At 45.5% G+C, this 20,941-nt stretch overlaps 1 protein-coding gene across 3 annotated transcripts in view; it reads right to left on the reverse strand.

The window, feature by feature from the left end:
* The window catches only part of ASCC2 (activating signal cointegrator 1 complex subunit 2), a 44,490-nt gene extending 33,403 nt beyond the window's left edge, over window positions 1–11,087 (reverse strand). For all 3 annotated transcript variants that reach the window (XM_058690777.1, XM_058690776.1, XM_058690775.1), the window contains exons 1-2: window positions 10,970–11,087; window positions 5,834–5,931 (exon numbers count right to left, since the gene is read on the reverse strand). In XM_058690777.1, coding sequence (XP_058546760.1) covers window positions 5,834–5,914 — 81 coding nt within the window. In that variant the 5' untranslated portion in view covers window positions 5,915–5,931; window positions 10,970–11,087. The remainder of the gene's footprint in view (window positions 1–5,833; window positions 5,932–10,969) is intronic.
* Window positions 11,088–20,941: the final 9,854 nt, after the last annotated feature.

Genomic DNA, 20,941 nt, shown 5'->3' on the forward strand with positions numbered 1-20,941 from the left:
CATGAGGGAGACACATATTTTCTTTCAGAAGTTACAACCCTGCCGAGAAGGAGAGTCTCCTGGGACGATACTCCCCGTGTCCCCATGTCCTCCCAGGGGTGACCACTCACCATCCAGTAAGTGTCCCTGCAGACCTTTTCTAGGCTTTTAGGGGAAAATATACTCATAGAAGGTATTTCAGATCTGTTTTCATCTTTCTTACATAAACAGAATCATACTGTATGTATCATGCTGTATCCTTCTTAGAATCAGAGACAAAAAAAAAAAAAAAAACCTCGGGAATTTTTTTCTTTTAAAGATGCTAATCCAGGAACACGGCAGGTCTCAGCTTAGAATTCATAAGTTCTTTCTTCCAACCCTTACCTTGCCATGAACAAACCTTACTTTGTTCACCTTAAAGAGATGAGCTCAGTTTTCTCCCCTGACTACATAAGGGCTGCTTTCTCCAGGGGAAGTGGTAATAGGAGGAAGGCCGGGCAACATCTCAGTGGTTATCAACCACAATCCACCCATTTCCAGGTCTGTCAGTCCAGGGGGACAGGAAAATCATGACTGATTGGTCAGTTTTCTCAAGAACCCCCTATGTCTCCCTACTGCCTGATGCAAGTCTTCAAACTGTGGTGTCTTTGAATCACACAAGGATTCCTTGGGGGCCAGCTATGAGAGGAGCCTTCAGAATCCCTCCCACTGAAATCAGAATTTAAGGGACGCCTGAGTGACTTGGTTAAGCGTCCAACTTCGGCTCAGGTCACGATCTCATAGTTCATGGGTCTGTGAGTTTGAGCCCTGCTTTGGGCTCTCTGCTGTCAGCACAGAGCCTGCTTTGGATCTTCTGTCCTCCTCTCTCTCTGCCCTCTCCTGCTTGTTCTCTATCTCTCTCTCATGATAAATAAAAACTTAAAAAAAAAAAAAAAGAAATCAGGATTTATACAGTGGGCTTCCAGGTGCAAAGTTTTTGAAAAAGGAAATCCTGCTGACTGAAACAAGTTCAAAACAACTCTCTAGGATCTAAATTCATCTCCTTGATTTCCAAGCTCTTCCCCTCCTCTATCTGTTGTCATTTCTCCTCTTAGGTCACTTTTTAGGCAGGGCTACTCATCACCCCTTACTCCTCTGACAGATGTGTACGTGCACACACACCCTGAAATTCTACCTTCCTTGCGATCCTACAAACATTTACTGGCACACTGTTGTGTGTCATGTGCATGTTCACGTACATGAAGAAAACATCCACGTGCTCACAGAGCCTATGCTCCAGAGGGGCAGATGCACATCTAAGCCATCAAGGGAGCACAAAACAGAGGAAGTGACAACTCAAACCTGGCATAGATACCGTGGGAGTGCAAAAGGTACCTAGAGATACCTACAGGACAGGGGACAACTGTACCTAGAGGACAAGGGACAACTTCCCAGAGCAGGCAGCATCTAAGCTGGGCCTCTGAAATTGAGAAAGATTTTTAGATGAGAAAAATGGTATTTTATGGAAGGATAAAAATGGGCCATGAAATAAAAGGGAACTAGAATGCACTGGGTGGTGGGAAATAGATTTGGAGGAAGAGAACACTGGAATGGTGCTAATAAAAGACAACACCTGGGGCACCTGGGTGGCATCTGACTTCGACTCAGGTCATGATCTCAGGGTTTGTGAGTCTGAGCCCCACATTGGGCTCTATGTTGACAATGTGGAGCCTGCCTGGTATTCTCTCTCCCTCTCTCTGCCCTTCCCCAACTTGCACACATGCATAATCCCTCTCTCTCTCAAAATAAATTTAAAAAAACATAAAAAAAAAAAAAAGCCACCACTTAACAAGGACCTGCCCAATGCCAGGCTACTGAGTAGGTATGTCCCACAGCCTATTTCTTTTTTATCTACAACTACTTAAAAGGGAAATAGTATTCTCCCCATTTTACAGAGGAGGAAACAAAGAATCAGTAAGGTTCAGGAATTCTGCTAAGGTCACAGGGCTAAGGAGGCAACTGAGACAGGATCTGAAGCAAAGCTTATGCTGCTGATGGACTGAATGACCTACAGTACCCATGTGCCATCCTGGTCTCCCTCTTTATCCTTCTGAGCCCAGCTCTGACCTCATCTCCCCAACTCCCACCCCTAACTAGGTTAGGGATTTACCTGGGATCCCCTAACACTTGCCTTGTATGCTTCCCCAACCATAGCACCTGCTGAACTATATCAAAAGTACTTCCAGATCAGTGGTTACTACAGATGGGGAGAGAAGAAAGAATGGATCACAGAAGGGCACAAAGAAACTTTTGCGAGTGGTAGAAATGTTCATTATCTTGATTACAATGATAGCTTTGTGGGTATATACTAGTGTCAACACCAACCAAATTTATACTTTAAAGTATGTGCAGCTTAGGGATGCCTGGGTTGCTCAGTCGGTTAAGTTTCCGACTTCAGCTCAGGTCCTGCTGTCACAGCTTGTGGGTTTGAGCTCCGTGTCGGGCTCTGTGCTAACAGCTCAGAGCCTGGAACCTGCTTTGGATTCTGTGTTTCCCTCTTTCTCTGCCCCTCCTCCGCTTACGCGCTCTCTCTCTCAAAAATAAATAAACATTAAATATGTGCAGTTTAGTGTCCTTCAATGACACCCTAATAAGGTTACGTAAAAAGGGAGGGCCTGCCTTCTGTCTCCCCCACTAACCTGTAGGTCTCCAGAAGCCATCTGGGCTTCGCTCACCACAGCATTCCCAGTCCCTAGAATAGTGTCCGGCATTGAGCCAACTCTCCGTATATATTTACTGGCTGGCTGAAGAATGAAGGTGTGTAATGAAGGACCAGATCCCACCAAGTTCTTTGAAGGACCTTGAATGCCAAATTCAAGAGTGGGGACTTTATTCTGTAGGTAACAGGAGCCACGGGAGATTTCAGGGCAGAGAGCAGCAGGTTCCAGCTGTATCTTCCACCCTTCAAGCCTGGCTCAGGTCCCACTTGCTCTGTGAAGCTTTCTGGACATTCCCTGCCCATCAAACTTCTGTTCTGCTTATCTTGATAAGAAACTATTTTATACATCTCTCCAAATGTTCCTCTACGTGAGTCCTGTCTTCCTCATTCACTCATTTGGGCCCAAGACTTTATTTCTTTTGGATTTTCAAGAGCACCAAGTGTGTGCTGTGTGTGCAGTTAGCTACTCAATAAACATTAGCTCCACCCATCACCCTGCAAAGGCAGCGTGGTGGCTACCCCTTGGCTAGAGATCTCCTTGTCCTAAGTTGGGACTAAAGAGACAAATATACAGGGACGCCTGGTTGGCTCAGTCAGTTAAGCGTCCAACTCTTGGTTTCGACTCAGGTGATGATCTCACAGTTTGTGGGATCGAGCCTCGGGGTGGGCTCCGCGCTGATGACACACAGCCTGCTTAGGATTCTCTCTCTCCCTCTCTTTCTACCTCTCTCCCACTTGTGCTCTCGCTCTCTCTCAAAATAAATAAATACACTTAAAAAAAAAGAGAGACAAATACACAGTGGGTAAATATCCTTCAGCATGGTCAATAAGACCACTCCTTGATCAGGCAGCTGTCTCCCCTCAGCTCATCCTTCTTCCCACCCTACTTCCCATTCGAAGCTTCTGCCACTTGTCACTGTTGTCATCATCACCATTATTGACTGCTTACTATGTTCTGGTCACATGGCCAAGTATGTGTGAGATTTAACGCAAAACTTGTGAGCCTTAACTCAATGATACTGCTTACACCCGAGTCACTGGTGGTTGGTGTAGGAGTCAGGCTCTCTCAAGACTCCGGGACAGTAAGTATACTTGGGTCCTCCTTCCGGGTTCATCCTTCTCCCACTGCTCTGCCCAGCTAGTGCTTATCCCCCCTTCAATACCTGGTTCAGGATCCCCTTCTTTCAGGAAGCCTTCCCTAGCTGTGCATGCCTCCCCCCCGCCCCCCCCCCCCCACCACTCCCAAGACCTCCCTGCCCTACAGTCCTTCAGTCTGGATCAGTGGCTTGGGCTCTGCACCCACATAGCCACCTGGACTTCTATCACAACCCTGATCACACTATAGAGAAACTACTGGACTCCTTTGCTCTTAGTCCACACACCCCTCAAGGCCAGGAACCATGTCTATTTTCTCTGTAGCTCCAGCATCTGGCACAAAGCCTGTCTGGAGTTCTTGACTCATTTACTGAAAGTTTCCTGAGAGAAATGCACCCGGCACTGGGAAACCAGAATGAAGGGAAGGGACCAGGTCCCTGTTCTCATGGAGCCCACAGCCTAGCAACCCAGGTATTAAGTACATGGAGAAGGACTGAGATGGAAAATCAGAGTCAACTACTTAAGAAGTCAGTCTCCACCAGCCCAACAGAACTCTGTGTGTGTGTGTGTGTGTGTGTGTGTGTGTGTGTGTGTGTTTAATGTTTCCTTAAATTTATTATTGAGAGAGAGAGAGAGAGAGCGTGCACGCACGCACAAGCGGGGAAGTGCAGAGAGGAAGAATGAGAATCTCAAGCAGCTCCGCGTTGTCAGCACAGAGCCCAATATGGGGCTCAAACTCACAAACCGTGAGATCATGACCTGAGCCGAAATCAAGAGTCGGACACTTAACCAACTGAGCCACCCAAGTGCCCCAGAACTTTCTGTGTTAATGGAACTGTTCTATACCTGTGCTAGCAAATACAGTAGGCATTCACCACATGGGCTATTTTAATTTAAATTAACTAAAATTAAATAAAAAATGCAGTTCTTCAAATTATCCACATTTCAAATGTGCAATCCCTATATGTGGCGAATGACTATTGCACTGTGGCTACCATACTAGGCAGAACAGTTCCAGATTTTCTGATAAACACCCTCCTCACATAAAAAGGTTATGAAAACAAACCCACAGGCTTTATAGCAGAAAGTTTAAGGGTATGAGAGTCAGTCTAGCTGGGCTCGCATCCTGGCTCCCCTAACTTCCTAGTTCTGTGACCCTGAACTTTCAGTTTCCTCATCTGTAAAATGGGGACAATCAAAATACCTACTCACAGGGCCATGGTACAGCTTAAATGAGATAGTTCAAGTGAAGTGTTTAGAAAGATTTGGCCCAGAGAAAGTGCTCTACAAATGTTAAGTCATATTACTAAAGAGTAGTTAGGAAATAATAAGAAGCCATCCAGAAAGCAGGAAATAAAATATCAAGCTCTTGTTTCCCACGACTTTACTCGAACCCCCTTAGAAAATACTTCCTCAATACTTGAGCTTGTTCAAGGAAGCTCACATTCTTGGGAAAACAGTAAGTGGGTACGGGGACTCTAGTCCCCACGTCTGTCTCCTTCAGCAGCCTGGCACCTCTCCGTAGCCCATATCTCACTCTGCAGCTCACAGCCTCCTTATTTTTCAGTCTCCCAAGCCCTGCAGAGTTGGTATGTGGCAGGTGGCGCTTAGCCCATTGCAATAAAAGACAGCCTGACCTCTGAAACTGGCGTTCCCCCTTAAGTGTGGATAATAAGTGAGACAGCTCTGAAAAAGGCCTACCTGAAACCTGAACACTTCCCACAGGGTCAAATCCCCAAACCAGACTTTGGGCTAGATCTTTTTTCTAGGCCAGCTCAGGTTGAGTCAGAACTGCCATCAGACTCTGATTCAAAATGAAATGCTTTGGAGGAAAGGTGTGGGGTGGCAACATGGAAAATACTACTCAAATTCAAGCTGCTGCTCAGAAAGGAAACTTCTGCACCGGGTCTGGAAGGATCTAGTAGTGTCCCAGCTACTGAATTACTATTGACTGTGGCCCTCGGGTCATTCTTGGAACAGATAAAGGAGGAATTTGCTTTTTGCTTCTGAAATTGCAAGAATGATAATATCAGGCTGAACAGCCTCAAGGTACCGGCTCACCAGCGCTGGTGAAGTCCTCAGTTTTCCTGTCTTCAGGTCCGTGTGGGTGATCTGGAGTTGGTCCAAGGGCAGAGATGGCATTGTGCTGTGTGACCCTCCTGTAAGGAATATGGATGGGAAGAAGAGAGCAGACACATAGGCTCCTGGTGGAAGGAGCCTGCTCTGGAACTGATCTCAGAGCCAGGAGAGAGGCTTTACCCTCTGGCCTCAGGAGGCTCCTGAGTTAGTCCCTGAAGACCCAGTTCTTGTACCTACTAATTCAGACAGAGGTGACTTTTCTGCCTAATGCTGGAATTCTCAACTGAGGAGGAAAACACTCCCCAAGTGACTTCTGATATATTCCCACTGACTTTGTGTTGTATCGGCTAAAAGTACATTATTTTGGGGGACACCCGGGTGGCTCAGTTGGATAAGCATCCGACTTCGGCTCAGGTCATAGATCTCACAGTTCGTGGGTTCAAGCCCCACATAGGGCTCTGCTGACAGCTCAGAGCCTGGAACCTGCTTCAGATTCTGTGTCTCCCTCTCTCTCTGCCCCTTCCCTGCTCATGCTCTGTCTCTTCTCAAAAATGAATAAACGTGAAAAAAAAAAAAGTACATAGATTATTTTCATTATGGCTCCAACTCTGTGGTCCCTCTGAGCTCTGTGAAGACAGTGCCTGGGCTCTCCTTCTCTTGCTATCTTTTCTGTGACAGGCCTGATACAGAGTTGGTCTCATCAAATGTTTGACTCGTCAAATGAGTGACTGAATATGAGGACACTTTTCTTAAGAATTCTAACCAGATTGGCAGTCTTTTGAGGGAATGGAGTCATGAGCCTTTCCTCACTCACTTATAGAGAGTTTTAATATTTTACAACCTCCTTAGGCTTCAAGGAAAAAGGACATGGATGAACAGAAGGACCAGAGAGGACAACGGAATTCACAGAAACCTGCCAGTGTGAGCTCTTTTCTGCAGAGGCCCAAACCCACCTCAGAGTCAGTGAGTGGCAGACATCATGTCTCTTGTCTTCCCATCCAATGTTCTGTCCATAATTCTACTTGGCCTGACCCACAGAAGGGACATGCATATTGGCTGAATCATGGAACGGAAGTGAATCGGGCCCCTAATTCACTAATGGAAGACATGCCATAAAAGGCCAGCACAGTCTCAATGACAACATAAAGCCATATTGAGCCTGGGATGAGGGACCATCTGTCACCTCCTGAGAACCTCACAGATGAGGTGAGGGGCTCAGTCAGCTATGAGTTACAGGGAGGCCCGTATCTCAGATATCAGGCCAGGCTCTGGGGTTATTAAGACAGACTGATAATGCAGGGTCTCTGCCCCACAGGAGCTTACAGTCCAATAATTACAATGATAATGGCAGCAGCAGCAGCAGCAGCAACATGCTTATCATATGCTGGTGCTTTTCCTAGGCCTTTTCTCAGCATTAACATGCTTGGCATATATTAATGCTCATGACAACTCTTAAGGTTGAGTCTATTTTTATCCCCATTTCATCAATGTGGAAACAGAGGCTCAGAGAAGATGAGAAACTTTCCCTAGGACTCAGTAGTTAGTGAAGCTGGCTGGCTCTTAACCATTAGCTGTACTGAGTCTAGTGATAATGTAGCTGAACTTGGGTGTTGCTGTCAGGAAAGCATTTCTAGGGAGGCTAAAGGATCAGGAAAGCCTGAATTGAGTCTTGATAGTGGCGATTAGCCAGGAAGAAGGGTGCTCCAGGCAGAGGATACAGCAAGAGCAAAGTTAAGAAGGTAGGAAGCAGCTTGGTACATAAAGGATCTTAGTTCATGGGCTGTTTTAAAGACTGTGAAGATACCCATTATAAAAGGATGTAAAAGAGAGAGGACCACTCTGTCTAGTCCTCAAGGCTTATTCCAGGTCTAGAATCTCAGTGGGTCAGATATGTCGTCCCTGCACACATGAGGTGGCCTCAAAATAATCACAAGGTGAAGTAATGAAAGGGGCTTGGGTAAGTTTTCACCTTTCAGCTTTGCAAAACGATAATGTACACATGTTGTACGTACATTATTTTTTTTTAATTTTTAATGTTTACTTATTTTTTTTAAATTTTTTTTTTCAACATTTTTTATTTATTTTTGGGACAGAGAGAGACAGAGCATGAACGGGGAGGGGCAGAGAGAGAGGGAGACACAGAATCAGAAACAGGCTCCAGGCTCCGAGCCATCAGCCCAGAGCCTGACGCGGGGCTCGAACTCACGGACCGCGAGATCGTGACCTGGCTAAAGTCGGACGCTTAACCGACTGCGCCACCCAGGCGCCCCTGTTTACTTATTTTTGAGAGAGAGAGAGACAGAGTATGAGTGGGAGAGGGGCAGAGAGAGAGAGGGAGACACAGAATCAGAAGCAGGATCTAGGCTCTGAGCTGTCTGCATACAGCCTGATGTGGGGCTCGAACTCACGAACCATGAGATCAGGACCTGAGCCGAAGTCGGACGTTTAACTGACTGAGCCACCCAGGTGCCTGCACATACATCATTTTTAATCAAGTTACTATCTTACTAGCCTCTCACAACCCAGTTAAGCACAACAAGGATTATTATGCTCAGATGTCCAAAGAGGGACTTCGATTTGCTCAAGGCAGATACATTAGTGGCCAAGTTGAAACTGATGCCCAGACCTTCTGCTTTAGCACCTGGGTCTCCTGTGCTGTACATACTAAAAATATTTATTTCCTAACCCCCTAGTGATGCTGGGAGGGCAGCTGGGAACACCAGGGGTCTGCTCACCAGTGCAGAATCTAAATGACTCACAGGCCCTGTTCTTTCCATATTCACATTCCAAAGACGGTTGTGGGAGTGTCCAATGTAGGGACCTAGGTTGGGGAAAGAGCCATAGTAGGTGGTGGCTCTTTGTCCTTTAAATTCTAAGCCACAGAGACCAGGCCTAGATGGGTAGAGACAGCTACCTGATTTCAGAAGAAATCCACTCATACAAGCCAGTGCCTATAAAGGTGGTTCAGACCCAGGCTGCTGTGGTGGTTAAAAGAGAGCTTTATAGTTTTGCAGCCTGGGTTCATATCCTGGCTCCACCTTTTCCTACCCATGTTTGAGACCTTGAGACAGTTCCTTAAACTCTCTAAGCCTTGATTTCCTCACCTGTAAAATTGAGATGTGAGAAGAATCGATGGTAAGTGTTCAACACAGTACTTGGCACATAATAAGCACTCAATAAGGTTTGCTTGTGATTACAAGTCCCAACCATAGGCAGGACACTTGGGACTTCCTCATTTACTCACCAAACACTGACATTCTGGGTCCTAGGCATATAAATGATTATTCAGTGTGATCAGAGCTGTAATAGGAAATATCCAAAACAAGCACAGCAGAGAAAGGGAAGATGACCCATAACTGGTTGTTGAAAGATAGGAAGGAAAGATGGGAAGGAAGAACATTCCAAGCAAAGAGCAAGTGTGAACAAAGACTCAGAACCAGTGGCTTTGAAGGAAGAGGGAAACATTTGGCACGGCTGAAAACACAAGGTCAGGAAGGGGATGACAGAAGTAGAGATGAGGTTGGATAGGAAAGGTGAAGACATTTTACAAAGAGCCTCCAGGGATCCTGGGTGGCTCAGTTGGTTAAGCCTTCAACTCTTGATTTCAGCTCAGGTCACGATCTCGCATTCATGAGATGAAGCCCCAAGTCAAGCTCTGTGCTGACAGCACAGAGCCTGCTTGGGATTGTCTTTCCTTCTTTCTCTACCCCTCCCCTGATTGTGCTCGTTCTCTCTCTCTCTCTCTCCCTTTCTCTCTCTCTCTCTCAAAAAAGAGAGGGGCGCCTGGGTGGCGCAGTCGGTTAAGCGTCCGACTTCAACCAGGTCACGATCTCGCGGTCCGTGAGTTCGAGCCCCGCGTCAGGCTCTGGGTTGATGGCTCGGAGCCTGGAGCCTGTTTCCGATTCTGTGTCTCCCTCTCTCTCTGCCCCTTCCCCGTTCATGCTCTGTCTCTCTCTGTCCCAAAAATAAATAAAAAACGTTGAAAAAAAAAATTTAAAAAAAAGAGAGCCTCCAATGCTATGCTAAAGATTTTGGTCTTTCATCTGAAGGCAGTGAGGAGTCATTTAAGTAGAGAAGAGATATAATCAGAAAGAAAAGACAATAACCTGGTGGCAGAGAGACTGCCTATGAACCCTTGGAGAGCAAAGACCATATCAATGATTAATGATTAGTCATTTGTGATCACCTACTATGTGCCAAGCATTGAAGCCTGGCAAATACCAAGGTGGACAAATAATAGACTTGGTCCTGCCCTTCATAGACCTTACAGTCTTTATGGGAAAGACAGATATGAATTGAATAGCCATACAAACTAGTTATACCATGATGTATGCTATGTAGGTCAGGCCCCTGGGGCTGTGACAGCATTTAACAGAGAGAACAGTTGAGGGAGGGAGCATGTCAAGGAAGAGTTGAGTTTCATCTAAAGTATGGGTAGAAATTAACTAGGCAAAGACTAGACTCTAAGTTCCCAAAAGGCTCTAAGTTCCATCTGTGCCCGCCAGTGCATCCTTCATGCCAAGCAGGGCAGCAGAAGCCAAAACTTAGAAAAAGGCTTTCTATAGAAGGTGAGCTTGGTGCAAGCACCAACTACAATAAGGCCTGGGAGCATTGCCAGGGCTACTGCTGCCTCAGTTTCTCTGTCTGTCATCACCCTTCTGGTCTCAATTCAATATTACTTTCCTCAGAGATGTTCGCAGACAACCTGACCTAAAGTATTCACTCCGCAGTTACTGGCATATCTTTCATTATCTTGTGCCTTTATTTGTCGCTGTCTCCTGCCACGTGTTTGTCTTGCTGTTTGTATCCCCAGCGCCTAGATCTGTGCAGGAGGCGCTAGACATGTATTTGTTAACGAATGAATGAACTCTAAGGAAACTGAAACCCAGAGTGAGAGTAGGAGGCCTGTGACTCGTCCAAGGTCACTCTGGGGCTGAGCCTCGGACCCGAGACTCACGGCTCTGGCGGCCTGGCCTCAGGGGCGACTCACGGCCCCTGGGGCAGCGTCAGTCTCGGCCCCGCCAGGCAGGCGGAGAGGCCCGCAGCCGCCGGGGGCATGGCCGCGACTCCTCCCAGACCGGATACCCCCTATTCGGCAGGGCCCAGCCACGCACTCACCTCGGCGGCTCCACTACCGGCGCTGTGCCGCCCCCGCCGCCGCCGCCGCCGTCCACGGTGACAGCTCCCACTGCGCCGACACTTCCGGGGTCAAACGGCGATTCCGCAGGCGCAGACAGGAAGCCTCGGCCCCGCCCCCGCCCCCGGTGCTAACTGCCTTAGAGAAGCCAGACCCGTGGTCACGCCCCCAGCCTTAAGACTCCGCCCCCACAAGGAACAGGCCCGACTGTAACGACGCGCCCTGCCCCCTCTTCTCTCCCCAGAGGTTCAACCTGTTGGAAAGTATTGTACCTGGCTTTACAGAATCTCAGGTTTCCACCTCCCTCCTAACCTTCTCAGTCATTGTTTTACAAATTTAGTCCAAAAGAGTAGTTTTAACAAGTCAAAAGCATAAACATGGTGTTGAGCAGAAAAAAGCAAAGTGGTACAGACTCAAATTTTGTTGATAGGAACTTCTAGGACAGGCAAAACTAGTGAGTGGTGATAGGTTTAGGATGGTGGTTATCTCTGGGGCTCATGACTGGAAGGGGCCACAAGTGAGACTGGGGACATTCAGTAGGTGTGTTCAATTTGGAAAAGTCATCAAATTGTACACCTATGAGTTGTGCACTTTCCTGTGTGTGTGCAATGCAAAAAAGGTTTTTTGTTTTTGTTTTTGTTTCAAATCAGGAAGACTGCATAGAGCTATCTTAAAAGCAAAAGGCAAAATTTCCACAGAATGTCTTAGGTGGTATAGGGTTGGTGCTCTCAAACCTGGCTATGCATCAGAGTCATCATAGAAAGCTGGTTAAAAATACATAACCCAAGGGGCACTGGGTGACTCAGTCTGTTAAGTGACCAGCTTCGGATGAAGTCATGATGTCACGGTTCCTGAGTTGGAGCCCCACATTGGGCTCTTTGTTGTCAGCACAGAGCCCACTTCAGATCTTCTGTACCCCTCTCTCTTTCTGCCCCTCCCCCGCTGGTTCTATCTCTCTCTTTCTCAAAAATAAATAAATAAACTTAAAAAAATTACACAAGCTGGCCTTAATCTCAGTGCCTGGCACACAGTAAGGATTCAAAAACCACCATTATCATGAGAGTGTTATGGAATCCCCTAATGGAACACACAACCCAGCCCTGTGAGTCATGAAATATTATCCAGCACCCTCCTAGTGCCAGGCCCTGCTGTCTGCACTGGGGTTATAGGGAACAACAAGCCCAGTACCTGTCCCGAAGAAGCTTACAAGGTAGGGGGTGGCAAGAAAACCAAAAGCTATAAGGATTTGTGATGAATTCAGGGTGCTAAGGAAGTAGGGGAGATGGGCTCTGAACCAGAAATGGGATGGGAGGGATTGGATACTATATTAGTTATGTATTGCTGCCTAACAAATTACTACCGACTTTGCAGCTTATAACAACACACATTTATGATCTCATATTTACTATGGGCCAGGAATCTGACACAGCTTAGCAGGCTCCTCTGCATCAGGGTCTTCCACAAGGCTGCAAGGAAAGGGTCAGCCAGGGCTGGAGTCTCATCTGAAGGGTCAACCGAAGAAGGATCTCCTTCCAAGTTCATGTAGCTGTTGCCCAAATTCAGTTCCTTGGTCGTTGTACTGAAAGTCTCAGTTCCTAGCTGGATTTTGGCCAGAGGCTACCCCCAGTTCCTTAACACATGGGCTTCTCCAATGCAGCAGCCTGCTTCATCAAAGCATGTAAGCTAACAAGGCAATAGAGAGAATCTGCTAACAAGACAGAAGTCACAATCTCGTGTATCTTAATCAGGAAAGTGGCACCGTAGCACCTTTGCCGTGTTCTATTTTTTAGAAGCAAGTCAAGGTCCTGCCCACACTGTGAGGAGGGAATTACATAAGGGCATAAATACCAGGAGGTGGGAACCATTAGGGGTCACCTGAGAGTCTGCCTGTCACAGATGCTTAAAGGACACACATCAACTCCAGGTCTTCAGGAAGAGGAAGCGGAGGTGCAGCGAGGTAAAGCTTGGTTTATCCCATGTAGCAATGACTACATTTATCAGGCCTTTAGTCCATCACAGGCACTGGACTAAGTATTATCTCTTGACTCTTTATATGAATTATGAGGGGTGTCTGACTGGCTTAGTTGGTAGAGCATGCAACTCTTGATCTTGGGGTTGTAAGTTTGAGCTCCATGTCGGGTGTAGAGATTACTTAAAAATAAAACCTTCACACACACACAAAAAGAATTGTAAGCAGTAGTAATTATTATTATCCCATTTTACAGAGAGGTTTAGAGACCAAACCAGGGTCACAGAGCTTATAAGTTGATGGGGTGGGGATTTGAACCCAGCTTTGTCTAGCTCCAGAGCTTGCCCTCATAACCTCCCTACCAAGGGCTGGCCTAAGTTCCGTGAAACAAGTTTGAGGGTCTCAAGTCCAGGAAAAATTCTGTGGCCAAATATTGCAAGCTGTGTCAAAACAATGGGTGCTTCCTTTAATTGCTGTCATTTTTTGGGCAAAGCTGATCATCTACTGATACGGATATGTCACCAGCCTGACTCCAGGAACTCAGGAAATTTCTAGTAGAAGCTTTTACTTCACTGTCAGTCTTAGCTTTTAAGAACTAAACTCCTAGAAGCTTCTGCCTAGCTTTCAACCTTACTTTTTAAAAATAAACTAACGAACTGTTGTAACAGAAAACGAAGCATTTGTGGAAGATCCCTGTACAGATGAATCAGAAAGTGCCAGAAGTAACCAACAGTTACCTCAACCTCATTGTAATGTTCAAACCTTCTGAACATTCATCCCAAGCCCCATCAAAGGAGCCTGCCTTCCTTTTTCAAAGAGTCAGGGCTTTGGAAATTATTCCCCATAATCTCCTTATTTGTACAAATGAAGATTACTCATGTGGCAACTCCATCTGACGTAGTCTCTTTCTATAAATCACCAAGGGCAGACCCACTTTGGTCTGGTAACAGAGGGGCAGAAAAGGTGCCAGAAACTCCCTGGATTTTTTCTCTCTGGCACCACACACGTTGGGCACACAGGATATATAATCTGTATCTTGGTGATTGGTCGGATGGAAATCATTTGTAGCAGCCTTTGGCACAGAGAAAGCTTAAAATAAGACTTCTGGCAAAAATGTATGGATGCGTTTCATCTTTCCTTATGGGTGTTAATATCACTAAGATTTTGGAGCTAAATAACAGAACTGTAAAAAGACAAATCATCCAAGAAGACACCTAACTTCTCCAAATGTGTCACAGTCTTCTCATCTGTTAAAAGGGGTCGTTTGGGCACCTAGCTGGTTTAGTTGGTGGAACACATGGCTCTTGATCTCGGGGCTGTAGGTTCAAGTACCATGTTAGGTGTGGAGATTACTTAAAAATAAAATCTTAGGGGCGCCTGGGTGGCGCAGTCGGTTAAGCCTCCGACTTCAGCCAGGTCACGATCTCGCGGTCCGTGAGTTCGAGCCCCGCGTCAGGCTCTGGGCTGATGGCTCGGAGCCTGGAGCCTGCTTCTGATTCTGTGTCTCCCTCTCTCTCTGCCCCTCCCCCGTTCATGCTCTGTCTCTCTCTGTCCCAAAAATAAATAAATAAATAAATAAATAAATAACGTTGAAAAAAATAAAATCTTAAAAAAGGGGGGGTCATTAATGCTCACTTCTTGATCATCAGGAGGTTTAATGAAATAGTATAGACAATGCCAGGCACATGATAGGAAGGAGAGGAAGGAAGGAAGAAAGGAAGGAAGGAAGGAAAGAAGAAAGGAAGGAAGATTCCTTATCAGTTAGAGTGTTAACCCTTATATTTCCTTTACCTTTGTTTTCTCTTCTTTGCCTAAAGAGATTAATAAGGAATCTGAGTTTCCAAAGGAGACATCTTTGTCTAAGCTAACATATGTCCAATTGAAATTAAATTAATAACCCATTTTAGGGGTGTCTGGGGGGCCCAGTCGTTAAGCATCTGACTTCAGCCCAGGTTTGTGAGTTCGAGTCTCACATCAAATGAGCTCGATCCCTACTTTGGGTGAGCGTGAACCCCACTTCAGATGAGCTCATGCTCCTCTTGGGGGGAGCATGAACCCTACTTCAGGTGAGCGTAAGCCCCACTTCTGGTGAACACAAGCCCCACTTCGAGTGAGCCCCACTTCTCTCTCTCTCTCTCTCTCTCTCTCTCTCAAGAAAAAAAAAAGCCATTTTAAAAGAAGCCTTAAGCCATACATTAGTCACACAATGTGGAGGAATTTGGGGGCTTCAACTGTCCAGATTAAAAGAAAAACAACAAATAACTTACTTTAATAGTAAATATTTGGGTTGACAATGAAAGTGTCTGTGGTGCCCCTAACCAATCAAGTCTAGGGATAACTTGAGAGAAAAACTGTCAGTAGTTGGAGCTGGAAAATCAGCACAGGAATTTCTGGGCCTTTATCCACCCCCACCTCCCCACCCCCCACTCAGATGCTCTGAGTTACCTAAAATGAATCAGTATCACCTTAGTGCTTCAGTCTTCCAGCAAGTAAGTGTCCGTGGAGAACCCATTGTTGGGGTTAGCTGCTGTATGGCCCACCCCCTGTTCATTTCCCCTGTTCACCTTCCCCCTGACAGTAACTTGATTCCTCCTCAGGGAGTTATTCCTTCCACTTCAGTCCACATGGAGTTCAACTGATCCCTTACCTACAGCTGAGCGGTAAGTAAGCAATTGTATCAGTTATGTATTGCTGTGCAGCAAATCGCCCCAAAACTCAGTGGCTTAAGACAATAATAATCATGGGGTGCCTGACTGGCTCAGCTGGAAGAGCAAGTGACTCTTGATCTCAGGGTCATGAGTTTGAGCCCCATGTTGGGTATAGAAATTACTTTAAAATAACTAAGTAAACTTAAAAAAAAAACAATAGTAATAATTTATTATGTTATATGGCTTCTGTAGGTTAAGAATTCCAAACTGGCTTGGCTGGGTGATTCTGGCTCAGGGTCCCTTATGAAGATGCAATCAGATGTCAACTGGGACTGTACTCATCTGAAGACTTGATCAGAGCTGAAGAATCCACTTCCAAAGTGGTTCATTCATGTGTCTGGCAAGTTGGTACTGGCAATTGGAAAGTTATTCTCCACAGGGTCGTTTGAGTATCCCCACAACATGGCCCCTGGCTTCCTTCAGAGGGAGCAATCCAAGAGGTTAAACTACAAGCAGCAATGGCTCTATGACCTAGCCTGGGAAGTCACTCAGCATGACTTCAGCTATATTTCTATTGGTCACATAGGCCAGCCTTGGTTTAGTGTAGGAGGGGACCATATAAGGGCATGAGTATCTACAGGCAAGATCACTGGGGGACATTTTAGAAGCTGGCCACTACATCCATCTAAGATGGGCTTGACCAGGGCGCCTGGGTGGCTCAGTCGGTTGAGCGTCCAGCTTCGGTTCAGGTCATAATCTCACAGTTTGTGGGTTCGAGCCCCGCATCTGGCTCTGTGCTGATGGCTCAGAGCCTGGAGCCTGCTTCGAATTCTGTGTCTCACTCTCTCTCTGCCCCTCCCCCGCTCATGCTCTCTCTCTCTCTCTCTCTCTCTCTCTCTCTCTCTCTCTCTCCTTCAAAAATAAATAAAAACATGGGGCACCTGGGTGGCTCAGTCGGTTGAGCATCCAACTTCGGCTCAGGTCATGATCTCACGGTCCGTGAGTTCGAGCCCCGCATTGGGATCTGTGCTGACAGCTCAGAGCCTGGAGCCTGCTTCTGCTTCTGTGTCTCCCTCTTTCTCTGCCCCTAACCCACTTACATTCTGTCTCTGTCTCTCTCAAAAATAAATAAACATTAAAAAAATTTTTTTTAATAAATAAAAATTTTTTTAAATAAAAAATTTTTAATAATTAAAAAAAATTTAAGATGAGCTTGACCAATTGGCATTTTCTAAACCCACAGACACAGTGATTGGTTCAAGAATAAAAACATAATCTTCACCTATCCAACAATACCTAATTCTGGGATCTTTATTGAAGTCAAAACAATAGAAAACTCTCTTTCAGATGAGATTAATAGCAATAAGAAAGAACTAAGCCGAGAGCTGTCAGAGACCACTACCTGAACTTAAGGATGGAGCCACTGCAAAGGAAGCAGAGCTGGGAAAAAGAAATGGCAAGCAGCGGGGAATGAAAGAGCAGGATGAAAGCATTTGATCCTTGGATCCAGGTGCACCTGAATCCAGATTCCTCAGACTTTTCTTCCTCCTGTTTTCCCTAAGCCATTTTGCGTCAGGCTTCCATTCTACACAACTTCTAAATGCCAAGTCTTTCTCATGTCCAGCTCATTAGCTTTTTCTAAAGATTACGACTGGCACCCACTGGGACAAGAGGGTTGAGGTTGCCTGTTAACTGTTCAGGCTTAGGAGTTGCTGGCATTACAAGTAACTACATACTGGAATAAAAACAGACACTCAGATCAATGGAACAGAATAGAGAACCCAGAAATGGACCCGCAAATGTATGGCCAACTAATCTTTGACAAAGCAAGAAAGAATATCCAATGGAACAAAGACAGTCTCTTCAGCAAATCATGCTGGTAAAAACTGGACAGCAACATGCAGAAAAACGAACCTGGACCACTTGCTTACACCATACACAAAAATAAACTCAAAATGGATGAAAGACCTAAATATAAGACAGGAAGGCATCAAAATCCTTGAGGAGAAAGCAGGCAAAAACCTCTTTGACCTTGACCACAGCAACTTCTTACTCAACATGTCCCTGGGGCAAGGGAAACCAAACCAAAAATGAACATCAAAATAAAAAGCTTCTGCACAGTGAAGGAAACAATCAGCAAAACTAAAAGGCAACCTACGGAATGGGAGAAGATATCTGCAAAAGACATATCAGATAAAGGGTTAGTATCCAAAATCTATAAAGAACTTATCAAACTCAATGCCCAAAAAACAAATAAGCCAGTGAAGAAATGAGCAAAAGACATGAATAGACACTTCTCCAAAGAAGACATCCAGATGGCCAACCGACACATGAAAAAATGCTCAACATCACTCATCATCAGGGAAATACAAATCAAAACCATAATGAGATACCACCTCACACCTGTCAGAACGGCTAACATTAACAACTCAAGCAACAACAGATGTTGGCGAGGATGTGGAGAAAGAGAATCTCTTTTGCACTGCTGTGGGAATGCAAACTGGTGCAACCACTCTGGAAAATAGTGTGGAGGTTCCCCCAAAATCAAAAATAGAACTACCCTACGACCCAGCAGTTGCACTACTAGGTATTTATCCAAGGGATACAGGTGTGCTGTCTCGAAGGGACACATGCACCCCAATGTTTATAGCAACACTATTAACAATAGCCAAAGTATGGAAAGAGCCCAAAAGTCCATTGATAGATGAATGGATAAAGAAGATGTTCTTTGTTCAATCAAAAAGAACGAAATCTTGTCATTTGCAACTATGTGGATGGAGCTAGAGGGTATTATGTTAAGTGAAATTAGTCAGTCAGAGAAAGACAAATGCTATATGACTTCACTCATATGAAGACTTTAAGATACAAAACAGATTAACGTAAGGGAAGGGAAGCAAAAATAATATAAAAACCGGGAGGGAGACAAAACATAAGAGACCCTTAAATATAGAGAACACAGGGTTGCTGGAGGGGTTGTGGGAGGGCGGATGGACTAAATGGGTAAGGGGCTTAAGGAATCTACTCCTGAAATCATTGTTGCACCACGTGCTAACTAACTTGGATGTATATTACAAAACAAAACAAAAACACCAAGTCACTACATAGTGATGAGAAGTCAACACATGGATTGAACAGGTACACCTTGGATATGCAGCAATTGGTATTCTTTAATTAGACCAAGTGTGTTCAGGAGAGGTACATAGTAAAGAAGTGGGAAATGGGGCACCTGGGTGGCTCAGTCGGTTAAGCATCCAATTCTTTGTTTCAGTTCAGGTCATGATCTCTCCGTTCATGCATTCAAGCCTTGTGTCGGGGCTCTGCACTGACAGTATGGAGCTTGCTTGGGATTCTCTCTATCTCTCTCCCTCTCTCTGCCCCACCCCTGGCTCGCATGTGTTCTCTCTCTCTCTCTCTCTCTCTCTCTCTCAGAAGAAACTTTTTTAAAAAGTGGGAAGGACTGAGGCGCCTGGTTGGCTCAGTCGGTTGAGCATCCGACTTCGGCTCAGGTCATGATCTCAGTTTGTGATTTCGAGCCCCACATCGGGCTCTGTGCCGACAGCTCAGAGCCTGGAGCCTGCTTCAGATTCTGTGTCCCCCTCTCTCTCCGCCCCACCCCTGCTTGTGCTCTGTCTCTCTCTGTCTTTCAAAAATGAATAAACATAAAAAAATGTTTTTTAAATAAAAAAAAAGTGGGAAGAACTGAGCGTGGCTCTGTTGATTAAGCATCAAACTCTTGGTTTCGGCTCAGGTCATGATCTCACGGTTCGTGAGTTTAAGCCCTGTGTTGGGCTCTGCGCTGACAGTGCAGATCCTGCTTGGGATTCTCTCTCCCTCACTCTCTGCCTCTCTCTTTCTTAAAAATGAATAAACATTTTTTTTAAAGTGGAAAATGGATTGGGGGTAGAGCCTGAAGACCTGGTTTGTCCCATCTCCCCTGCCTGCTCACTGGGAAACTGGACAAGCTGCTTAGCTTTTCTGACCCTTCATTTCCTGCATAATGGGAATAGTACTACTTGTTAAACCTACTATGTCCGCTCAGCAAACATTCATTGAGGACCTATTATGTGTCAGGTATTGTCGACAAAGCAACAAAAGACTTAGTTCTAGTTTTCAAGGGTTTCACAGTCTTGTCAGAAGTATGAATATAACATGAAGTGCAACATGAGATAGATGTACATAGTGTGAGATGTACACATGGTTATTTTGAGGTCACAAGGGAGAAAGCATTCAGATGGTGGGATCTGCATGGACATTCTGAATGAAGAGGATGCTATTTAATCTGAATTTTCAGGGAACATGGGAACTTATGGGGTTGGAAGAGAATAACAGGCAAAAAGCACAGCGTGGCAAAAGACCTAGGGGTGTAAAAAATAATGGGCTGTTCAAGGGGCACCTGGGTGGTTCAGTTGGTTAAGCATCTGACTTTCACTCAGGTCACGATCTCATGGTTCGTGGGTTTGAGCCCCACAACGGGCTCTGTACTGACAGCTCGGAGCCTGGAGCCTGCTTCAGATTCTGTGTCTCCCTCTATCTCTGCCCACCCCCCTCAAAAATAGACACTAATTTTTTTTTTTTTTTTTTTTAAGAATGGGCTGTTCAAGAAATTGCAAGTAGATGTGTATAGCTTGAATCTTGGGGCTTGGAGGTACCCCGAGGAAAGACCAGATTATAAAGCGCCTTTTGGACCACGTTTAGGAGTTTGAACTTTCTCCTGTCAATGGTGGGGAAGGCCCTGGGGAAGGTCTAAATAGAATCAAGGAATTTCACAAATGTATTTTAGAAAGGCAACTCTGGTAGCCTTGAAAGTGCGGAGAATGAATAATGGCAAGAACGGAAGTAGGCCTGTATTTTTTTTTTTAATTAAAAAAAATTTTAAAGTTTATTTATTTTGGGAGAGAGATAGAGAGAGAGAGCAGGGGAATGGCAGAGAGAGAGAGAGAGAGAGAGAGAGAGAGAGAGAGAGAATCCCAAGCAGGCTCTGCACAGAGCCCTATACGGGGCTCAAACTCACGAACCATGAGATCATGACCTGAGCTAAAATCAAGGCTTAGATGCTTAACCAACTGAGCCACCCAGGCCCTCTGGAGGTGAGCCTGTATAGCAGTTACTTGTTGCTGCAAAACACATTACCCCGAAACCTAGTGTTTTACAATGATATATTATTTCTTGTGATTTTGTGAATTGACTAGGTTCAGTTCTTCTGCTCCGTGTGCTGTCAGCTAGGGCTATCATTTGGTTATGTTCAATTGGGTGTTCAGTTGAGGATGAAACGTTCATTCACATGTGTGGTTCGGGTGTCTGGGACAGCTGGCAGCTGGCTGGGCCTTTCTTACAAC

Source organism: Neofelis nebulosa, chromosome 11 (assembly GCF_028018385.1).
Source record: "Neofelis nebulosa isolate mNeoNeb1 chromosome 11, mNeoNeb1.pri, whole genome shotgun sequence".
Classification (NCBI taxonomy): Eukaryota; Metazoa; Chordata; class Mammalia; order Carnivora; family Felidae; genus Neofelis; species Neofelis nebulosa.